The sequence below is a fragment of the Octodon degus genome, unplaced genomic scaffold (assembly GCF_000260255.1).
Source record: "Octodon degus isolate 3935 unplaced genomic scaffold, OctDeg1.0 scaffold00134, whole genome shotgun sequence".
NCBI lineage: Eukaryota > Metazoa > Chordata > Mammalia > Rodentia > Octodontidae > Octodon > Octodon degus.
The window spans coordinates 3,210,172-3,231,452 of record NW_004524710.1 but is presented as its reverse complement, the minus strand read 5'-3'; the positions used below and the strand labels follow the sequence as shown (position 1 = coordinate 3,231,452).

Sequence of the window (21,281 nt, the reverse complement as noted above, 5' to 3'; positions counted from 1 at the left end):
GCTCAGTGGAATAAGCGCTTCCCTGGCAAGCGCAAGGGCCTGAGTTCAATCCCTGGTTCCACCAAAAAAAAAAAAAAAAAAAAAAAAAAAAAAAATCAAAAACTTCATCAACAGCCTTCTGAGCTATTTCTCTGCTGATATTCCTAAGAGCTAGAATAGAAAGAATGGCTGTCTCGCACACAAGTCTGATGGTGTCGTTCTAATCCAAAATGCAACCTAAATATTCCATTTTACAAGTGAGCAGTCTCCACTGAAGCTAACAGCTCGAACCTCTGAGCATGCCAAATGTCTGACATTGGTGAACCAATTGACATGAGCAGGGCAATGATCAAACACATGAATGAGCTTGTGGGTGACCACTCAGTTCATATGGGCCTGATTTGGATATTAGTCTGGCACAAAACAATCTGAGACGAGGAAGCCTCAAAACCTCCACTGACATTTCCATTCTAGTCTTCACAAGAAAAGTGTCTTTCTTTGTTAATAGTACAACCTGAGTGTTTCATAGCATCAAGGAGAGGTTTGCCATGTGGATCTTAAAGGAGAGAGATTCATTTTGGCTCACAGTTTGCAGAAGTTTCAGTCCAGTCAGCTGACCCCAAGCCACAGCAACTTAGCAAAGGAGTAGCAGCTCAGGGCCTGGCAGCAGGAAGGAGCTATTCTTTTTTTTAAACTCCGTATATATTTGGATCCTTGCTATATTGGGCACTGGAAAATAGTAATCAAGAATGAATAACTAGGGGCACAGGAGATGGCTCAGTGGAATAAGCGCTTCCCTGGCAAGCGCAAGGGCCTGAGTTCAATCCCTGGTTCCACCAAAAAAAAAAGAATAACTAAATTTCCATAATACTTATGATAATATTTATGGTAAACATGGGGCTGGTGAGATGGCTCAGTGGTCTAAAGCACCTACTTAGAACAAACTTAGCAAAACACAGGGACCACAGTTCAATCCCCCAGCACCACATGCCAGCCAGCCCCTGGTGGGCTGAGCTGGCCACACACACACACACACACACACACACACAAATAAATAAATAGAAATTAAAAAAAAATATTTATGGTAAACATGTCTGTGTGAGACATTCCTCTGAGTACTTTGCTTGTGTTTGGCACTCTTTTTGTTAAAACACATTATCCTGCATTCACAGTATTAAAATTAACCTGTGTAATGTTATACATGTAGTCAAGTATAATCTGTAGCCTTTTTAGTTTTTTCCACATATGGATCCTCTTCATTGTCCAATTTAAGTGAATATTCTTTGGGAAACTTCCAAAAAAAAAAAATTCTTGTTATATACAGGATCAGAGTACATATAATTGTGCTTCATGGAAGTAGTGTAAGAACAGAGAAAGAAATGATGACTGAGTGAACAGTGCTCCCATTTCGTTTGTAGATTGCTATATATAGTTTGGATGGAGGTTTGCAAGCCTATTTGCAGCTCTACTGTTTCAAGTGAAAGACACTGGGCTAGAGACTGAAATAGCAAAGTACCCTTGTGGCTATGTAATCCTCTTCATTTTGTTTGGCTTTTTTTTTTCTTTATAATCCTACAAACATAAACTAGTGAAAGGGAAATGAGTTCCAGTCCAGATCTTTCTGAGCATACTTAATCAGTCACCTTATTGTTTTGGCCTTATTATTTACCACATTTAGCTATACGTGATTTTCTCATTTTATTTTATCTATCTTATGGGGGGGCCTAAGTGGTGTACTATGGACCTACATCACCAGTTGGAGGCTTCCTCATTCAATTATGAGTTTGTAAGTCCAGTAAAAGGACATGAAAAAGGATGAAGTGAGATTTGCATCCATTCAGTTTTTTTTTTTTTTTTTTTTTTGCGGAACCAAGGATTGAACTCAGGCCCTTGCCAGGCAAGCGTTTATTCTACTGAGCCATCTCCCCAGCACCCCCTCCCCCCATCCATTCAGTTTTGTTTCTTGGTGACAGGCAGAAAGTTAGTTTGAGGACAAACTTGAGGAATTTGGCTAAATATCATTCCAGGTTGTACCTTTTACTTCCACAATTTTTTTTATTTTTAGTATTTGGTACAGGGTCTCACTACGAAGCTCAGACTTACAGTGATCTTCCTGTTTTTAGCCTCCCCAGCACTGGGATTACAGTGTTGTGTTACCAAGCCAGGTCTCAGTGGCTGGCTCAGCAAGCCTAGGGGTGTGGGTCCAGGCATATGGTCCCTGCACTGGCCTAAGCTGGTGCTTAAGTCTCTGAGCTGTCCTACTTCCACAGTTTAATACTACTAAAATTTATATCTTAAAATCAGTGCATGCATCCAACATGCAGTAGTAGGGTTTTTTTTTCCCCTTGCAAAACTGTTTCTAAATAGTATCTTTTTGTTTTTTGTACCAGGAATTGAACTCAGGACCTTGTGCTTGCCAGGTAGGCGCTATGCTGCTGAGCTGTATACTTAACCCTGAGCTATATTCCTAGCCCATTCTCAGTTCTTGCTAGATATGTACTGTGTCAATGAGTTAACCTCACCTACCCAAAGAACATTATTATGTGAATATTCCCTTCCTGCTTTATCTTTTTTTGATACTGGGAATCAAACTCATGACCTTGCACTTGCAGGGGAGGTGCAGTGCCACTGAGCTATATCCTTAGCCCTGTCTTTGTCTTTTTAAAAAAAAAATTATTATTTAATTTTTTATTATCTATCTTTGTCTTAATATATATATTTACATCCTGTTTAATGGAAAAGACCTAGCTAACCCATTAGTCCTGTATCATAGGTTCAATAACTATGTCAGTCTTGTTAAGCTCATTTGAAAGTATCCAATTAGATTATGTCCAGTACAGTTAATATGTTTAATCTTTTAGGTGTGCCTAATAAGTAAACTTGTGGTTATATTTTCACCTTGTATTCTTTTTTTTTTAAAACATTTATTTATTTATTTGTGTGTGTGTGTGTGTGTGTGTGTGTGTGGCCAGCTCAGCCCACCAGGGGGCGGGGCTGGCTGGCATGTGGTGCTGGGGGATTGAACTGCGGTCCCTGTGCATTGCCAAGCTTGTTTCAAGTAGGTGCTTTAGACCACTGAGCCATCTCTCCAGCCCCACCTTGTATTCTTTTATAATAAACTTTTAAAATAACTTGCTTTTGAAGATTTTATTTGGCTTTATGTAAATACTCATTTTTGTTCACTGCTTCTGCCTTTTGGCTTACCTCAGAGCGAGGGAAAATTAAAAGAGCATCATGGAAAAGGAATATAGCGTTACCTACTAGTTGACCCAGATTTGTATGGGAAAATATACAAAATCCAAGGTATGGCTTTTCAAATAATAATGTCATTTCACTGACTTTGCTACTTAACCTGACTACAAAATAAATGGTAGTATAGAAGTGGAGAGAACATACTAAATGTGCAGTTTTATTCTTACTATGGTTGCGTTTAAAGATATTTTAGTGAACATATGAAATTTGCCATCAAATTTTATATTTATTTATTTTTGGTGCTGGGAATAGAACTCAGGACATTGCGCTTGCCAGGCAAACACTGTGCCGCTGAACTACATCCCAGCCTCAAATTTAAAAATACATTTTTTGGGTGTCTCAGTTACTCCTCTCTCATTGCTGGGACAAATACCCAACACTCAGAATGAAGGAAGGAAAAGTTTATTTTAGTTCATAGTTACTGGAGGTTTCAGTCCATACAAAGCTGGCTTCAAGACATACTGGCACATAACAAGAGAGTAAAAGAAAGGAGTAATAGCATCCATGGCTACAGAGAGCAAATCTGTCTCTCTTAAGTTGCATTCAGGCTATCCTCTACAGGCTAGGTGTAGTACTTACACCCATAATCCCAGCAGCACATGATTTAATCACAAACTCTACAAGTCTGCCACATAATTTACATGAGGCTTTGGGGGATAACTAGACACCATAACATCCTGCCCTTGGATCCCCAAAGACTCATGCATATCCCTTTATACAAAAAGCATTTTAGGGAACAGGGAGATGGCTCAGTGGAATAAGTGCTCCCTGACTTCAATCCCTGGTTCTGCAAAAAAAAAAAAAAAAAAAAAAAAAAGTTTTTTCCCCTCTTTTAAAGGGGTCAAAAATCCCTTTTTTTTTTTTTTTTTTTTTTTTTTTTTTTTTTTTTTTTTTTTTTTTTTTTTTTTTTTGTGGAACTGGGGATTGAACTCAGGCCCTTGCGCTTGCCAGGCAAGCACTTATTCTACTGAGCTATCTCCCCAGCCCCTAAGTCCTACAGTTTTAGCATTGCTGAAAACTCCAAGTCCCAAGTCTCCTCCAAGATCTAAGGCTCACTCTTAGGTGTGAGCCCCAGTACAAATGAAATGTTAAACACTTAAAACCTTCAATGACACAAAATAAATGTTACCATTCCAAAAGGTACACACAGCAGGATACCAAGCATTAGGACCAAAGCAAGTCCAAAATCCAGAGGGACAAACATTAAGACCTGTAGTTGCATGTGGAACATCCAAAGCAATCTGTGGCAAATTGTGAGCTCCATGTGGCTCTGCCCCTATGGCCCTCCTGGTGGTAGTGCCCACAGTCTGTCTTGGGTTGGCTTTGCTCCCTCTTTATAGTTTCCCTTAGATGGTCCATGTTCCTGGCTTTTCCAAACTTCTGGGGTTTCCATCCACTTCTTTTTTTTATTTTTATTTTTTTAAAATTTATTTATTTATTTTGTGTGTGTGTGTGTGTGGCCAGCTCAGCCCACCAGGGGGCGGGGCTGGCTGGCATGTGGTGCTGGGGATTGAACCGTGGTCCCTGTGCTTTGCTTAGCTTGTTCTAAGTAGGTGCTTTAGACCACTGAGCCATCTCACCAGCTCCCATCCATCTACTTCTCACTCACAGCTTTACACACTTCCCTCTCAGGCACACTGCCTGGCTTCCCAGGCCTTCTTCTGAAATCGAGGTGGAAGCCTTCTTAACCTCAGAACTCCTGCATTCTATAAGCACCTAAAACCAGTGCCACGTGAATGATGCCAAGGTCTGCTGCCAGCTGGAGCAGTAGCCAGGCTTCCTTCTCTCTTGGCTGTAGTGTTCCGAGTGCCTGGATTGCTAAGCACTCTGGCCCTGATTCTGAGGAATAAATTCTCTGTGCTGGCATCATTCTGGACCCTGGTGTGGCCCTTGCAGCCATTCTGGAACATGGGGCTCTGTGACTTTTTCCTGAAGACAAAGTCCCTGACACCTTGCAATTCTGAGGCTGCAAAGGATGGACACTTGCTGCCTCCTGTGATGCCTTCAGGCTATCCTTTCCTTTCTCTGGTTCCTCCTTTAGGCAGTAGAAATCCTCTCAGCTCTATCTTTGCATTCCATAGCTTTATTGGAGCTTCCTTTTTGGCCAAACTTTTTTTTTGCCAAACATTTTAAACCATCCTGCTGGTCTCTTTGCTCTTGATTCTTAACGTAAATCTGGCTAAAAGCCCCCAACAACAGCCATGTACTCCCTTGATATTTGGCTGCTTTGAGAAATTTCTTTTGAAAGATGAATCAGTCTGCCATGCTTAAACTCTCAGGCAAAGTCTCTGGACACGAGCAAAATTCAAACAAACTTTCTGCCAAGCTGTAGTATAAATCATCCAGAGTCCAACAACCAGTGCAGTCCTTCCCAGCAGAAGCCTCCCCAGCCTGATTTTTACAGGCAGCATTTCAGCCTTCTGGCCTAAGCTCTGGCCAGAATCTCATATACAGAATAGCCAAAGCTGTTCTAATGCTTCTCTTGTAGGCAACATCTCTGAACCTTTCTTGTTTCTTTGCATAAGCCATTCTCAAAAGCTTGCAGTCCACATGGTAGGGTTAGCCACAGCAACTACTCCGCTTCTCTGGTACCAAATTCTGTCTCAGTTACTCTTCTCTCATTGTTGGGACAAATACCTGACACTCAAGATGAAGGAAGGTAAGATTTATTTAGCTTACAGTTACTGAAGGTTTCAGTCCATACAAAGCTGGCTCCAAGGCACACTGGCACATAGCAGAGAGCAACCTTTCATGGTAGAAGAGAGCAAAAGAAAGGAGTTACAGCCATAATGGCTACAGAGAGCAAGTCTGTCTCCCTTATGTTGCACTCAGGCTATCCGCCCCAGGCTGGGTATAGTACTTACATTCATAATCTCAGCAGCACTCACACCCATAATCCTAGTGGATCATGAGTTAATCACAAACTCCAGAAGTCCACCCCATGACTTACATGAGGCTTTGGGGGGACAACTAGACACAAACCATAACATTGGGTCAGGAAGATAGCTCAGTGGCATAAGCTTCTGCCTAGCAAGTGCAAGGTCCTGAGTTTGATCCCCGGTACCAAAAAAAAAAAGAAAATTGTTTTGTTCGTTTTTCATAGGAAAGCTAGAGAGCCATTGGTCTGATCAACAGCAGCAGTAGCTGATTTATTTCTCCTTTTTTAATTCATTTGTTTAGACTCACATTGTATTGCTGAGTCATTACTAAGAAATAGAAACTGTCTTTGACCCTACAGGAGACCAATTCTTGGACACTATTATAAGCTTGACTGGGACATTTTGAACTTAGACTGTAGTCATCTAACACACAAGATAATGAAGTTGGGGAGTAAAAGTAATTACATTATCTATTGTCAATTCCTGTTTAATTTGGAATTCAGGTTAGTAGTCTGGAAATAACTTGTTTTTTTTTTTGCATTGTATTTTTTTATTGGACGTAGAAAAGGAAGATAGTCTAATATTAGGGAAATTTTCAGAGAGTTTCTCACACATTTTAGGGGTTCTTTGTAAGTTCAGCTCATTTTCTAGCAGCAGCATCTATAATGTTGTGCAGTACTAATGATACCACAGCATGTGAAGCTGTAGGACTCTCAGGATTTGTTTTGTTTTGAGATAAGGTCTCATTATATAGTGCAAGCTGGCCTTGAACTCATGCTGATTCTCCTGCCTCAGTCTTCCGAGTACTGGGATTATTTCGGTATTATTTTTAAAAAATGTACAATCAATAAAAATGATCCATTATATTTTGATTTTAAAAAATTAATGCATAAGTGATGCATTTGATAATGAAATAAATAATATCTTGTTTCCCCGGTCATTCTGGAAAAAATTTATGAATCTGGGAATAAGCCTATACCTGTAATCCCAGCACTGGGGAGGCTGAGGCAGGAGAGTTCCCGAGAGTTTGAGGTTACCTGGGCTACATAATGAGTTCAAGGCCAACCTCAACCACAAAATGAGGACCCTTCTCACCCCCCCAAAAAAGCATCTCAGGAGAAAAGCTTGTTTATCAATAGAACTCTCAACACAAGGAGCATGTAAAACCTGTACTGACTTTTTTTTGTACTAAAAGCAATGTTCAGGGAGTGCTAATATAATTGTGAGAAAAGTTACCTTTGGTACTGATTTGTTCCAGTGTGATTTTTGATTTAATAAAAGTTAACGAACTTGGGATACTGATTATTGACAGACCATTGCAATAATGTCTTAAATATTTTAAGGACCAACTGTAGAATTACGCCAAAGAAAAAAGCCAAAGTCTCCAGAAAATAAGGACTCTGCCAAAGAAGTGAAAGTTAATGATACTTCAGTTCCTGAAAGAACTCCAAAATGTAAGTTAGATTTGAAGTTGTACTATTACTACAAGCATAGTTATGCTACAGAGTGTGTTCAGATGGGCGTGGTAGTCCAGGCCTTTAATCTCAGCACTGGGGAGGATTGCTGTGAGTTTGAAGCCAGCCTCAGCTACTTAGTGAGTTGGAGGCCAGCTTAAACTACAGAATATGACTTTGTCTGAAGAAAAGAGAATGTTTTAATACTTTAAAACATATGAACATATCTTCAACTTTATTCAGTTTTGTGTCAATGAGAGAACAGCCACCAACCCTCGGTGCCTTACAGCAGACATTTCTTTCTGATGGATGCTACATGTTGTATGACCAGGTAGCTGTGTAGCTTCATGTGTTACAAAGGAAGAGCCTTGGTTTGGAGCAGTTTTTCCTTGGGCAGAGGAGAAGAGCAGGAGGTAGGCAGAACCCTACCGTGCCCCTTCTAGTTGCTGCTGAGCTGGAACACTGTCAGCCCAAGCAGGTGGAAGTTGGTCCAGCCCAGGGGACGCAGACATACTCTGATTACAGGAGGGCACTTTCGGTCACATGATAATGGGCAGGGATGTGTACTATTTTTATTTATTTGTTTACTTATTTTGTCATGCTGAGGGTCTAATCTAGCAGTGTGTGGTGCTAAACTTATATTGTACCACTCAGCTACATCCTGAGCCCTTGTAATCTTTCTAGAGGGCAAAGAGAAGATAATTGGGAGTAATGATAGAGTTTACAGCCCTTGTCCTGGGGTTGTATTTACTATCTTCTCTCAGACAAAAATATACTCCTGGGCCAGCAATATAGCTCAGTGCACTAAGGGCTTGCTTAGGTAAGTGCAGGGACCAGGATCTGATCCCTGGCACGGCATGTTGAGCTGTGATGGAGTCTGGGCATGGTGACACATGCCTGTAATCCCAGTACTAGGGAAGCAGAAATCAGGATGATCACTATGAGTCTATATAGGAATATAAGGAATATATATATATATATATATTCCTTACCTCCCCTACCCTAAGGAAGCCAACAGATTTATCCTCTCATAACTTGAATCTAGGGCCAGTCAAATAGCTCAGCAGATTAAAGCACCTGTAAGCAGGTGCAGGGGCCAGGGGTTCAATCCCTGGGCCTGACCTGCTGGCCTTGCACCCCCCCACCCCACCCCCCACCCCCGGCGCACTGAGATGGCAATTGAGGCTGGGCGTGGTGGTGTGCGCCTATAATCCCAGTTCTTGGGAGGCTGTAAACAGGCAAATCACTATAAGTCTGATCTAGTAATGAGACCCTGAACACCCTGTAGACCCTTCCCTAAAATACAAAAAAGAAAAAAATATATAGTGATAACATTCATCGTAGAAACAGTACCTAATTTTTAAAATTGACGTAAAATTAACATATAATCTTAGGTGTTTGAGTAAATACATTTTGGACATTAAATATAGGCAAGACAAGCTATGAAATATTTTCATTGTCTAAGACAATTTCATTATACTCCTTTCTGAAAGATGTCCCCTACACTTGAAGACTATCACTTGTTTTGATATTTACCACATTTATTTACCCCTTCCCTCCCTCCCTCCCTTCTCTCTCTCTCTCCCCCCTTTCTTTTTTCCCCCAGAGCTTTTACAGAGCTACCTTTTAAAACATTTAAACCTGGCCAGTCATGGTAGCATATGCCTGTAATCCCAGAACTCAAGAGGCTGACACAGGAGGATTGCCCCAGGTTCAAGGCTATAGTAAGGCTATGTAGTGAGTTCAAGATCAGCCTGATCTACATAGTGAGACTGTGTCTTAAAAACACAGAATTAGTTTCAGACAGGGTTTCACTAAGTAGCCAAGTTGTTCAGGCTGGACTTGAGTTTTGAGTCTTCCTGCCTCAGCCTCCCAGAGTGGTGGGATTGCAAGTGTGTGCTACTGTGGTCAATATACTTTTGATATTGAACAATGTATTTGACTAGATTTTACAGTTAATGCATAAAAATTAATGTATATTCATTTTAGCCATTTTTAAATGTATAGTTCTGTAGTGTTAAGCATATTTACCTTGTAAAGTAGATATCCAAAACCTTTTTTCTTGTGGCCTGTAGACTGATTAGAACCATTTTTAATTATGTAGAGTTGAGCATATACTACAGAATTCCCATATTACACCCTTCCCATTCATAGATTTCCCATTATTAACTTTTTTTTCTCCCCCCAGAACCAGGGATTGAACTCAGGCCCTTGCACTTGCCAGAGAAGCGCTTATTCCACTGAGCCATCTCCCCAGCCCTCATTATTGACATTTTTCACTTGTATGATACATTGGTTACAATGAATGCACTGATTTTTTTTTTTGTGTATGTGTGTTTTAAGAAAGGGTCTACAGAGTGTTCAGGGTCTCACTACTAGATCGGACTCGTGATCTGCCTGTTTGGAGCCTGCCAAGAGTTGGGATTACAGGCGCATGCCACCATGTCCAGTCTCAATTGCCATCTCAGTGTTCCCCTGGGGCAAGGCTGGCACGGCAGGAACCCCTGCACCTGCTTGCAGGCACTTTAATCTGCTGAGCTGTTTGGCCAGTTCTAATGCACTGATTTTTTTTTTTTTTTTTTTCTCATTTCAAAGGATTGAACTCAAGACCTTGCATTTGCCAGCTAATGCACTGATTTTGATACATTGTTATTAACTAAGACCCATACTGTATTCAGATTTCCTTAATTTTTATCTAATGTCATCTATTTCTGCTTCCCATAGACAGTACATTACCTTTTTTTTTTTTAAGTAAGGAGAAAATAGAAGTCTTTGGAAGTAATTTAGTAACTAACAGAATTACAATAAAGATGACTAAAATCCCAGAATTCGTAAGATGTAAATGTAAATATAAATCAATTATTGGATTTAATTGCATTAAACTGAAGATGGAAAGGACAAATTCTTGAGTCAGCATTTACCTCCTGGAGTCCTACATAGCTTTTCTAAAGAAATAGCTTCATTGCAGTTGATGGAGAAATTAAAAAAATTTTTTTTAATTCTTTTAATTATTTGGTACAGGGTCTTGCTGCTCAGTTTGGACTCATAGTGATCCTCCTGTCTCAGCTTCCTCAGCACTGGGATCGCAGGTGTGTGCCACCATACCTGGTTTTGGTGGCTAGCATGGTGTGCCTGGAGTTTCGGGGCTGGCACAGCATGTAGTACTGGGGATCGAATCCAGCTCCTTGTACTTGGCAGGCAGGTGCTTAGACCGTAGTTCCAGCCCCTAGACTGAGAATCTTTTTTTTAAAAGATTTAAAAAAAATTTTTTTGGCAGAACTAGGGATTGAACTCAGGCCCTTGCGCTTGCCAGGGAAATGCTTATTCCACTGAGCCATCGCCCCGGCCCCTCCAAAGATTGATTGATTTGGTACAGGGTCTTGCTTCGCAACTTTAACTCATAGTGATCCTTCTGTGTCAGTCTCCCCAGTGCTGAGATTATAGGTGTGCACCACGACGCCCAGTTTCAGTGGCCAGCACACTGTAGGGCCGGCATGGTATGCAGTACCAGGGATTGAACCTGGGTCCTTGTGCTTGCCAGGCAGGCGCTTAGACCACCGAGCTGTCTCCCCAGCCTAGACTGAGAATCTTAAAAGTGTCACATTTCAGAGCAGCTGCAAGATGTTTTCAGTAAAGCCTCAGCCTCCAGAGTCCAGACAGGGTGCAGGACTGTGGACAGATAAGTTGTTGTGTTTTCTTAGGCTCCCTTGGCTATGACAGTTTCTCAGGCTTCTTATTTTGATGACTTTGACAGTTTTGAAGAGTAGTAGTCATGTGGATTGTAGGTTGCCTTTCTGTTGGGTTTATTTGATGTTTTTCATTATTAGTAAAGTCATGGTTTTGGGGAAGAAAGTATTGAGTTAGAATGCTATTCTCATTACATCTAGAGTATATACTGTCTTTTGATTTTTTTTAAATATATTTTTTCAGATGTATTATTTCAGCGCTTTGCAAAGATTTTCATTGGCTGTCTTGCTGCAGTTACTAGTGGTATGATGTATGCACTGTACTTATCTGCATACCATGAACGGAAGTTCTGGTTTTCCAACAGGCAGGTAAGCACAAAGATTAGCATTTAATATTAATTTTTTTTAAAAAAATTATTTATTTGTGTGTGTGTGTGTGGCCAGCTCAGCCCACCAGGGTGCAGGCAGGCTGGCATGTGGTGCTGGGGGATTGAACCGCGGTCCCTGTGCTTTGCTTGGCTTAGCTTGTTCTAAGTAGGTGCTTTAGACCACTGAGCCATCTCACCAGCCCTTTAATATTAATTTGACTACTGTGTTTTCTAGGGAAAATATATGTATATGACAAATACTTTCTTTGTGGCTTTTAGAAACAAAATGCTGTGACAGTCACAGTGTCAACCTTGAGCTATATAATAAGATGCTTCACAGAGTACTAGGAGGGTGCTGTCCTGTACAATTAATTTTTTAGAGGCTGTTCTGGAAAAACCTAGTCCTGGTGGATAACAACTGGTTACAGGTGATGTGAAACCAAAGAAAGGGGCAAACAGATCCAGCATTGCACTGATACGATTTTTGGGGGGACTTAGGACAAATGCATGTCTTGGATGGCTAAAAGACAGGTGCATTTTTAAAATTTGGATCAGAAAGGGGACAGGGGCTTATATAATGGTCAGGATAAAAGTTTATGTGGGGCCAGGGAGATGGCTCGAGATGGCTCAGTGGAATAAGCATTTCCCTGGCAAGCGCAAGGGCCTGAGTTCAATCCCTGGTTCTGCCAAAAAAAAAAAGTGTATGTGATTTATCTTAAGCTAGTTTCAAGGGTGTTAGGCACTTTCCTGGTGTTGCCAGGGACGAGGTTGTAAGCTTCACATACCACTTTAATTGTGTCATCTGGGAAACTACTCATACTAATTGTATGCTGGGATACTGTGTATGGAGCAATTACACTGGTTATGTCTCAGGACATAAATCCCACAGAAACTTTCAGTAACAATGAAATGTTATAGAGTTTAGTCAGCCTTGTATTCAGAAACAATCTGAATATTTCAGTATTAAAATATTGTCATGTTTAGATTGCATGGTAGATATTGAGTTCAAAAAGACTAATAAGCAGAACATAGTATTCATTAAGATGTTGCTTCATATTACTGGGTGTTTCTGTTTTTTTATTTGTTTTGTTTTGAGACTGGGTCTCACTGTATAGTTCAGGGTGGTCTCCAGCTCATGGTGATCCTCTTGCCACAGCCTCTTGAGTACTGGGATTACTACCAGGCCCAGCCAGAATCCATATTTTTGTAAGAGCTCTAGGTATTTCACATGCACAGCAAATTTAAGAAGCACTGATTGAGAGTTTAGTTTTTAATATCCTGGAAGGAAGCAAATCTGTTTCCATTTAAAAAATCATTTTAATGTAATTTATGTAGTTTATAAGCTCTTAGTCCATTTAGGCTGCTATAACAAAATACACTGGCCAGAAGTCCAGGACAAGCTTGGTTCTGGTGAAGATCTGCTTCTTGGTTCATAGTGAGCCATGTTCTTGCAGTGTCTTCTCCGTGAAGAAGGAGCAAGGGGTCTTTGGGGGACCTTTGATCTTTCTTTTTTGGGGGCGGAACTGGGGAGTGAACTCAGGTGCTGGCGCTTGCCAGGCAAGTGCTTGTTCTACTGAGCTATCTCCCCAGCCCCTCTTTGATCTTTCTAGGGCCTCTTTTAAGGACCCTAACCTTGATCATGAAGGCTTTGGGTTATTTTTATTTTATTTTTATTTATTTATTTATTTTTGTGGTACTGGGGATTGAACTCAGGACCCTGCACTTGCCAGGCAAGCACTTATTCTCCTGAGCTATCTCTCCAGCCCCTAGCCAATGATTTTTGGGGCACAAAAACGTCTAGACCATAGCAAACTCTCAGTGGGAAAAAAAGAGTCATCAATTAAGTGGCCTTGGAGAAAGGCTTCTTGGAGATTCACAGTGCATAATATAGACTGAGAATTTCTTTTTAAAATATGGAATGCTTCATGAATTTGCATGTCATCCTTGTGCAGGGGCCATGCTAATCTTCTGTAGTGTTGCAATTTTAGTGTATGTGCTGTTAAAGTGAGCACTAGACTGAAACTCATCAAAAGTTCTACAATAAAAGAACTCATTTAATTTTGTTTAATTCAGTCTTTCTCAAAACATAACTACAGAGCTGGACATGGTGGTGCACACCTGTAATCCCAGCACTCGGGAGATTGAGGCAGGAAATTGTTGCAAGTGTGAGACCAGCCTGGGTTACGATGTGAGCTCAAGGCCAGTCTGAATTGCATAGTGAAACCCTATCTCAAAAAACAAAACAAAAAAACCCTTAACTACAAAACTCTTAAGTAACAATCATTAACATCTTAGGAAGTTTAAACTTCAGAAAAACTGCTAATAGCTTTTTTTGTGTTAATTGGTAAATATGGAATGAATATCTCTTCTTTGAAATGCTTGGGACTAGAAGTATATTAAGGTTTTTGTGTGTTTTTATATATTATCATATACTTCATGAGATATTTTGGGGATAGGACTTAAATCTAAACATGAAATTTGTGGGCCAGGGAGATGGCTCAGTGGAATAAGCACTTCTCTGGCAAGCACAAGGTCCTGAGTTCAATCCCCAGTTCCGCAAAAAAAAAAAAAAAGAAATTTGTTTATACTTCATATGCACTTTATACACATAGGCTGTAGGTTATTTAATTATTTATTTATTTTTTGGTACTGGGAATTGAACTCAGGACCTTGTGCTTTCCAGGAAGGCACATATGCCACTGAGCTATCTCCTTGGCCCTGTGGGTAATTTTACAGTGTTTTTCATGCTCCTGCATTTTGACTATGACCTATCACATGAGGTCATTTGTGGAATTGTCCACTTGTGGCATTCTTTTGGCTCACAAGAAGTTTTAGATGTTGGAATATGTAGAATTTTAGATTTTTGGATTAAGGATAGTCAACCTGTATTATGCATAAAAACAAATTATTTGAGTTTTTAAAAGATCATAGATTATGGAGCCGGGGAGATGGCTCAGTGGAATAAGTGCTTCCCCGGCAAGCACAAGGGCCTGAATTCAGTCCCTGGTTCCGCCAAAAAAAAAAAAAAAAAAAAAAAAAAAGATCATAGATTCATAAAAGTTTGATTTAGCATGAAAAGTATAAAGCATCCTAATGTTTTTACTACTACATTCTCAGTTCCCAGTAGCCTGATTTTAGGAATTTTAAGTGTTGGTTGTTTCTGGAATTTGATTTGAACAACACTGATTAAGTACAGTACATGTTGCTCTTAAAGTGCGAATTAAGGACTTGCTATTCAGGGCACGTAACATAGATGGATAGTAGAAAATACTTTCTCCTTAAGTTTGTCTTTTTTATTATTGACTTGAGACACTTCAGCTATCATTTGTTATTACTTGCCTTACAATTTTTTAGGACATTCTTTTGGTTTTCTCTTTATATTTTCTGCATGTAGAATGATTTATGAATTATAATTTATTTGCAACCAAAATGATTGCTGGATTATTAAAAAATTTAACCTCATCAGGATGGCCATTATAGATTAAAGAAAATTCAAACATGTTTGTAAATAAAAGGGCGAATATGTTAATTTGGAAAGAGAGGAAAGAAAAGAATGATTGCAGCTGAAATTAAAATTCTGATATTTAAATGCTCATTTCATTTTATTTTAGGAACTTGAACGGGAAATCACATTTCAGGGTGACAGTGCTGTTTATTACTCCTTTTATAAAGATATGTTAAAGGCACCTTCATTTGAGAGAGGTATGATAATCATAGCTGTATTTGTAAAAATATCTTTGTAGAATGAAATATTCCTCAAAATTGGAGCCTTAGAATATAGAGATTTTTCTCGGGGAATAGGTACTTCTATCTTGTTTGATAAAAAAAATTGGAAAAATAAGGCATGAAGTATTGTCTTTTGATATCTTTTTTAATAGTTTATTGAATGGCTAATGAACAATATGCTTATTTAATTATCGTAAAAGCAGAATAAATAATATGGAGAAAAATCTATCTTTAGGTGTCTACGAGCTCACACACAATAACAAAACTGTATCGCTGAAGACTATAAATGCAGTGCAGCAAATGTCGCTTTATCCAGAACTTATTGCCAGTGTTTTATATCAAGCTACTGGTAGCAATGTATGTATTTTTCTTTAGACTTTAATAACTATTTTCTTATGACTTAATGAATCCTCGAATTGTTTAATGTCGTCCTATTATTGCCCCCTTTCTTTTTCTATTTAGGAGATTATTGAGCCTATGTATTTCTATATTGGCATTGTTTTTGGATTGCAAGGAATATATGTTACTGCGTTGTTTGTTACAAGTTGGCTTATGAGTGGAACATGGCTAGCAGGAATGCTTACCGTTGCATGGTTTACCATTAACAGGTAAGGTATTTTATTTTGCTTTATTTTATTTTTATTTATTTTTCTTTTTGTAGTACCAGGGATAGGTAAGGTATTTTAATTAATAATTACAATTTTTTGTGGTTGTAGTGGTCAGTTTTTTGTTTTTTTTGTAATGATCAATTCTGAAAATACTCCCATCCCCCAAGATACCCTAACCAAATCCCCAAACCTGTGATTGTGCTGAGACATCCTCCATGTGACTATGTTGTATCATACAGTGTGACACAATGTACCTTAAGACAGAGAGATTACTCCAGGGGCCTGATCTAAGTACATGGATCTGAAAGCAGAGTGCTTTTTTTAGGTGGTAGATAGGGAGAAAGCAGGGAAAGCAGAGCATGAGAAGAATTCACTGTCCCACTGCTGACTGAAAGTGAGGAGGAAATGAGTTCTGCCAACAACTAGTGAACTTACAAAAGTACCCCAGCATTTGCTAGCACACACCAGATCTGGGTGAGAACCACAGCCCTGGCTGGTACCTCAATTTTAGCTCCACTAGCCTTTGTGGGATAATGCTTACATTATTTTATGTCATTACATTTTTTACTGTTTATCATGGAACAGTTGCAAGGTAATACACCAGTTTTGTATCTCTCTTTTACAAATTAGAACAATGTATACATGACTATACCTCTTTTTCCTTTTAATTAAGATTGACAATACAGCTTCTTGAAAAGCAGAAAGCACAGCTATACAGTATTAAACTAACTACCCTAGAAAAGGACTCCATTAATCAATAAAGCATACTTTGAATTAGTAAACTCATCTCCTTTGATAATTAAAGAAGCTGCCATTTTGTGGTAGGAAGTTAAAAGAGAGTAGGGTATGGAGCTTCTCTGAAATGGAAATCTGGTCAGAGACATGCATTAAATTTTCCTCTGATGGTGATACAGGGACGTGAAATTCCCAACCTGGCCTGAATGAGTTTGTGTTCTCTAAAACCGAAGAATGGATTTTAGGAACAAACGGAGGCTGAAGGTAAAACTTTATTGGAAAGGAAAGCTTCTGTCAGAGAGGGACAGAAGAGGGTCCCGAGCAGGTTGCCCAGGAAACTCTTTCGGGTTATTTTTATAGGACAAAACCGTGCAGGGCTAAGGTAGAAACAAAGGGGTCCTGCTTAGGCAGATACAGTTTGGGACAAAACTATGGTCAACCAGTGGGATTACAAGCACCATTGCTCAGGTAAAATTTATTAGGCCTAGGACCAAATGGGATAGCGAGTCATGTAGCAAGTGGGCATGAATATAAATCGGGACCTTATCTGGTGGCCTTCAGTCGATGATTCTTCCTGACTAATGAGCAATCCTGTATGCCAACTTTAAGGAGGTCAGCACTTGTTTGATCTTTAGGTCTGGCTCACACCAGGAGTATCTCCCTAGTAAGGTGTCTGGTCTTTGTCATCTCCTTCGAGGGCCTGTCCATGTCTAACTACCTACAATATTTCTATCTTACTCAGGCTGCCTGTAACAATGGGACAGAGTCATAAACTTACTTTGGTCTGGAGATTAGACCCAGTGCACTGAACTACATCTGCAGACCCTTTTTTTATTTTATTTTATTTTTATTTTTTCCCTTTTTAATTTTTTCTTTATTTTTTAGTCTTTTGGTGCTGAAGACTAAACTCAAGGCCTCATACTTGCTAGGCAAGTGTGCTACCACTGAACTAAGTCCAACCACCCTTCTTTTTAAAATTTTGAGGCAGGGTCTTGCAAAGTCACTGCAATTGCCTAGGTATGGCCATAATTTATGATCCTCCAGCCTCAGTGTTCAAAGTGCTGGGATTACAAGTGTCTGCCACCACACCTGGCTATAAAGTACTCCTCCTCTAGAGTACTCCTCCTCCATAGCACTTAACACAGTTGCATTTTTTAGAAATACAACATTGCTTCTGTTACGTATTTTCTTTTCTTATTTTTTGGTGGAACTGGAGATTGAACTCAGGCTCTTCTACTTGCCAGGGAAGCGCTTATTCCACTAAGCTGTCTCCCTGACCCCTCATATTTTCTTTTCTTAGGCAGTTGCTAGATGAAAAATATGCTTTCAAGATACTAAGATATAGCATTAAGAACTATGTTTCTGTTAGATTTTTTTGTTTTTGGAGGGATAGTGGTATGGTTTTTTTTTTCTTTTAAATAGTGTTGGGAATTAAATTCATACTAGGCAAGCACTCTACTACTGAGGTATGTCACTAATCCTTTCTGAATTTTATTTTGTTGTTTTTTTTTTAAACATTAATGCTTACTTTATTTATTTATTTATTTTTATTTTTTATTTTTTATTTTTTTATTTTCAAAGTGAATTTTATTTTGAAACAATGTCTCAAGCAAAGTTCCCCAAGCTAGCCTCAGACCCTGGAGGTTTCTGCCTCAGTCTCCTGAGTAGCTGAGATTGTAAGAATGCACCACTGTGCCCAGCATGTGTTGATTCCTTATACCACAGTTTCTACTTTTGTTGTTTCAATAACTGTTTATCTTTTTTTTTTTTTTTTTGCGGAACCAGGGATCAAACTCAGGCCCTTGAGCTTGCCAGGGAAGCGCTTATTTCACTGAGCTATCTCCCTAGCCCCAACTGTTTATCTTTTTAAGTAATTGTTTTTTTTTGCAGTGCTAGAGATTGAACCCAGAGCCTCAACATTGTAGTCGTGGTATCTTTCACTGAGGCACCCCAGTCTACTTTTTTTGTCTCACATATGTGCTTAGTCTGCATTACATTTTCCCTGGTTAACCTGAAATACCCTAGGTGTTTGGTTTATGAAAACCAGAAATGTGGGCCAGGGAGATAGTTCAGCGGCCTAAGTGCCTGCCTGGAAAGTGAAAAATCCTGAATTCAATCCCTGATACAGAAGGGAGGGAGGAAGAGAGGGAGGGAAAAAAGAGGGAGGGAAGGCAAGGAAGGAAGGAAGACAGGAGTGAATCCATGACTACATATACTGCATACGTTTCTTAGTTCTTTTTTTTTTTTTTTTTTGCGGAACCAGGGATTGAACTCAGGCCTTTGCGCTTGCCAGGCAAACACTTATTCTACTGAGCTATCTCCCTGGCCCCCGTTTCTTAATTCTTATTAAATGTACTGTAGTCCCTATTTTGAAGAGGTGAGGTTAGCTGTCCAACAGAAAGTGTTACTTTTTGGAATTCTTTTATCCTTTATGTGTCATTTAATTTATACCATTAATATTCCATGTTTCTGCAATCTGGAAATTTCAAGATAGACAACCCAGTTTAGAATATATTGTGGATGATGCATTTTTCATGTTCCACAGTGTTAAAGTGATCAGCCATTTCAGTGATCTACCCCTAGTGAAGCTGAGATTGGCTACTAGTTGTTTTTGTCTTTTTTTCCCCCCTTTTTTGAGACAGGGTCTTGCTATGCAGATCAGGCTGGCCTTCAGCTCACTTTGTAGCCTAGGCTGGTCCTTTTTTTGGTGGGGGGGGCAGGTACCAGAGATCAAACTCAGGACCTTGTGCTTGCCAGGCAGGCACTTATGGCACTGAGCTATCTCCCTGGCCTTTTTTTTTTTTTTTTTTCATTTTAAAGAAGAATTGTATTTAAACATCAAGACACTTAAAGGGAAAACTATCTAGGATTCTTCTTTTTTAAAGAGTAATGTGCTCCTACTTAAAGACAGATTGCCTTCCATGTAACATCTACGTACAAAAAAAAGTTATAAAATTGTCCTTGGTTTTACAATGATAAATGAAAAACATTAAAATTCTCCAATCAAACAGGGTGTGCAAGGAATTTTATGTTGCTGTCTTTTCTGTTAAAACAATGAGAGAAAAATAACTTACTGGAATATAAAGATAAGAGCTGATGAGCATGCCACTAATGGAGAAAGGAGATTATTTTCACAGAACCAGTAATTCCCCATCTCATCTCCATTTGATGTCAGTCAAAACATACTGTTGGCCATTTAGTTTAAAAAAAAGCAATATGGGCTGGTGAGATGGCTCAGTGGTCTAAAGCACCTACTTAGAACAAGCTTAGCAAAGCACAGGGACCTCGGTTCAATCCCCCAGCACCACATGCCAGCCAGCCCCGCCCCCTGGTGGGCTGAGCTGGTCACACACACACACACACACACACACACACAAATAAATAAAAAATAAAAAAAAGCAATATGCTTGTGCACATATACCAGATACTTTATGCACAATAAAGGAATGGGGAAAGGGTAAATGAAAGAATAGAGAAAACTGTACTGTAGTAGTCAGGATGTGGTGGAACCAAATTGCAGGTTTCTAATTGAGAATGTATTCTTGGTCTGTAAGAACAGAGTTCTGGAGTAGTTGCAGGTTCCCTTTTTAATAGACACCTCCTTTCTGCTGCTGGAACGTGTCAATTATATCTTCATCCTCCATTTCCAACTGTGCAGGTGTGTCTGTTTCATTGATTGGCTGTCCATCAAATCGGAATCTGATCTATCTCATTGACAAACGCTGTCATTCACAGTAGGCTTTCATTAGTTTACTAAGTTGTGTATGCCTCTTAGTCTTAAACTGCACCACAGAACCATCCTGTCCTGCCACCTTCAAATTAATGTGATCGTTGTTCTCAGTCTTGACTCCTTCCTTGGGCTTTTTGTCTGCCATAGCGAACGCCTGAGTCTTCTTAGCTGCTGCTCACAAAAGAGATGCCAGGTCTGCACTGAATAAGCACACAAGCAGCACTAGGAGCAGCAGAAAGAGGCAGCAGCGCTGGTCGAGGGGCCTCCCTAGCCCTTTGATGTAATTTTTGTTACATGTACTCTTGGAAATAGGCTCCTTCCCTCCCTGGGGTAAATGTGGCTTCTTAGGTCTGCAAGAATTCAGGCTATACTCAGGCCACTTTCTGGCTTTTGTGTGGGTCTTCGGGCGCTGCATCTCACACCAGCTAATGGGAACCATCTGGACACCGGATTCACTGTGAGCCACCACCACCCTGAGCTCGTTTTCAGCCGTGGTCAGCAAGTAATTGGCCTGTGCATCTCCTAGGGATATCACTTTGGCCAAGACAATGTCACCTGTGCGGAAACTCTTATAAATTTCAACCTTGTTTTTTTCAGTCACTTGGACATCTTCCTTGCAGATGATAGTTCCTCAAAAAGAGTTCTTAAGTGGTGTAGAGCCTATATATAAGATGTAGACTTTAGCAAAATGTGAATTGATGCTACTAGAGACCTTACAGGTGACACTAGCTCCCACATCTGGCAGTAGCTGGAACTCTGTTTCTCTCATCACAATTACTGCAGGAAGTACACAATTACTGCAGGAAGTACTCTTCTTGGTTAGGCAGCTGGTCAGTGACAAAAACATGTAGCCATGGCCGTGGA

The 21,281-nt window shown here is 39.8% G+C and overlaps 2 protein-coding genes, 1 non-coding gene and 2 pseudogenes across 5 annotated transcripts in view; 1 reads left to right on the top strand and 4 right to left on the bottom strand.

The window, feature by feature from the left end:
• The window catches only part of LOC105743555, a 3,066-nt pseudogene extending 330 nt beyond the window's left edge, over window positions 1-2,736 (bottom strand).
• Window positions 1-21,281, top strand: part of Dpy19l4 (dpy-19 like 4) — an 87,219-nt gene that overhangs the window by 2,292 nt on the left and 63,646 nt on the right. The window contains exons 1-6 of one of the 3 annotated variants that reach the window (XM_023701363.1): window positions 7,472-7,564; window positions 7,854-7,977; window positions 11,495-11,619; window positions 15,230-15,320; window positions 15,580-15,701; window positions 15,807-15,952. In XM_023701363.1, the coding sequence (XP_023557131.1) occupies window positions 11,557-11,619; window positions 15,230-15,320; window positions 15,580-15,701; window positions 15,807-15,952 (422 nt within the window). In that variant the 5' untranslated portion in view covers window positions 7,472-7,564; window positions 7,854-7,977; window positions 11,495-11,556. Of the gene's footprint in view, window positions 1-7,453; window positions 7,565-7,853; window positions 7,978-11,494; window positions 11,620-15,229; window positions 15,321-15,579; window positions 15,702-15,806; window positions 15,953-21,281 lie in introns of those variants that run through there. The other 2 variants (XM_023701361.1, XM_023701362.1) reach the window with 2 other exon arrangements.
• On the bottom strand, window positions 13,526-13,630 carry LOC111812656. The gene has a single exon (XR_002818101.1). It is a non-coding gene; the product is annotated as a U6 spliceosomal RNA (small nuclear RNA).
• Window positions 20,275-20,562, bottom strand: LOC101585647 (annotated as a pseudogene).
• On the bottom strand, window positions 20,762-21,155 carry LOC111812652 (exosome complex component CSL4-like). The gene is given in 3 exon segments (XM_023701364.1): window positions 20,762-20,805; window positions 20,808-21,030; window positions 21,123-21,155. Coding segments are annotated over 3 exon segments (300 nt in total).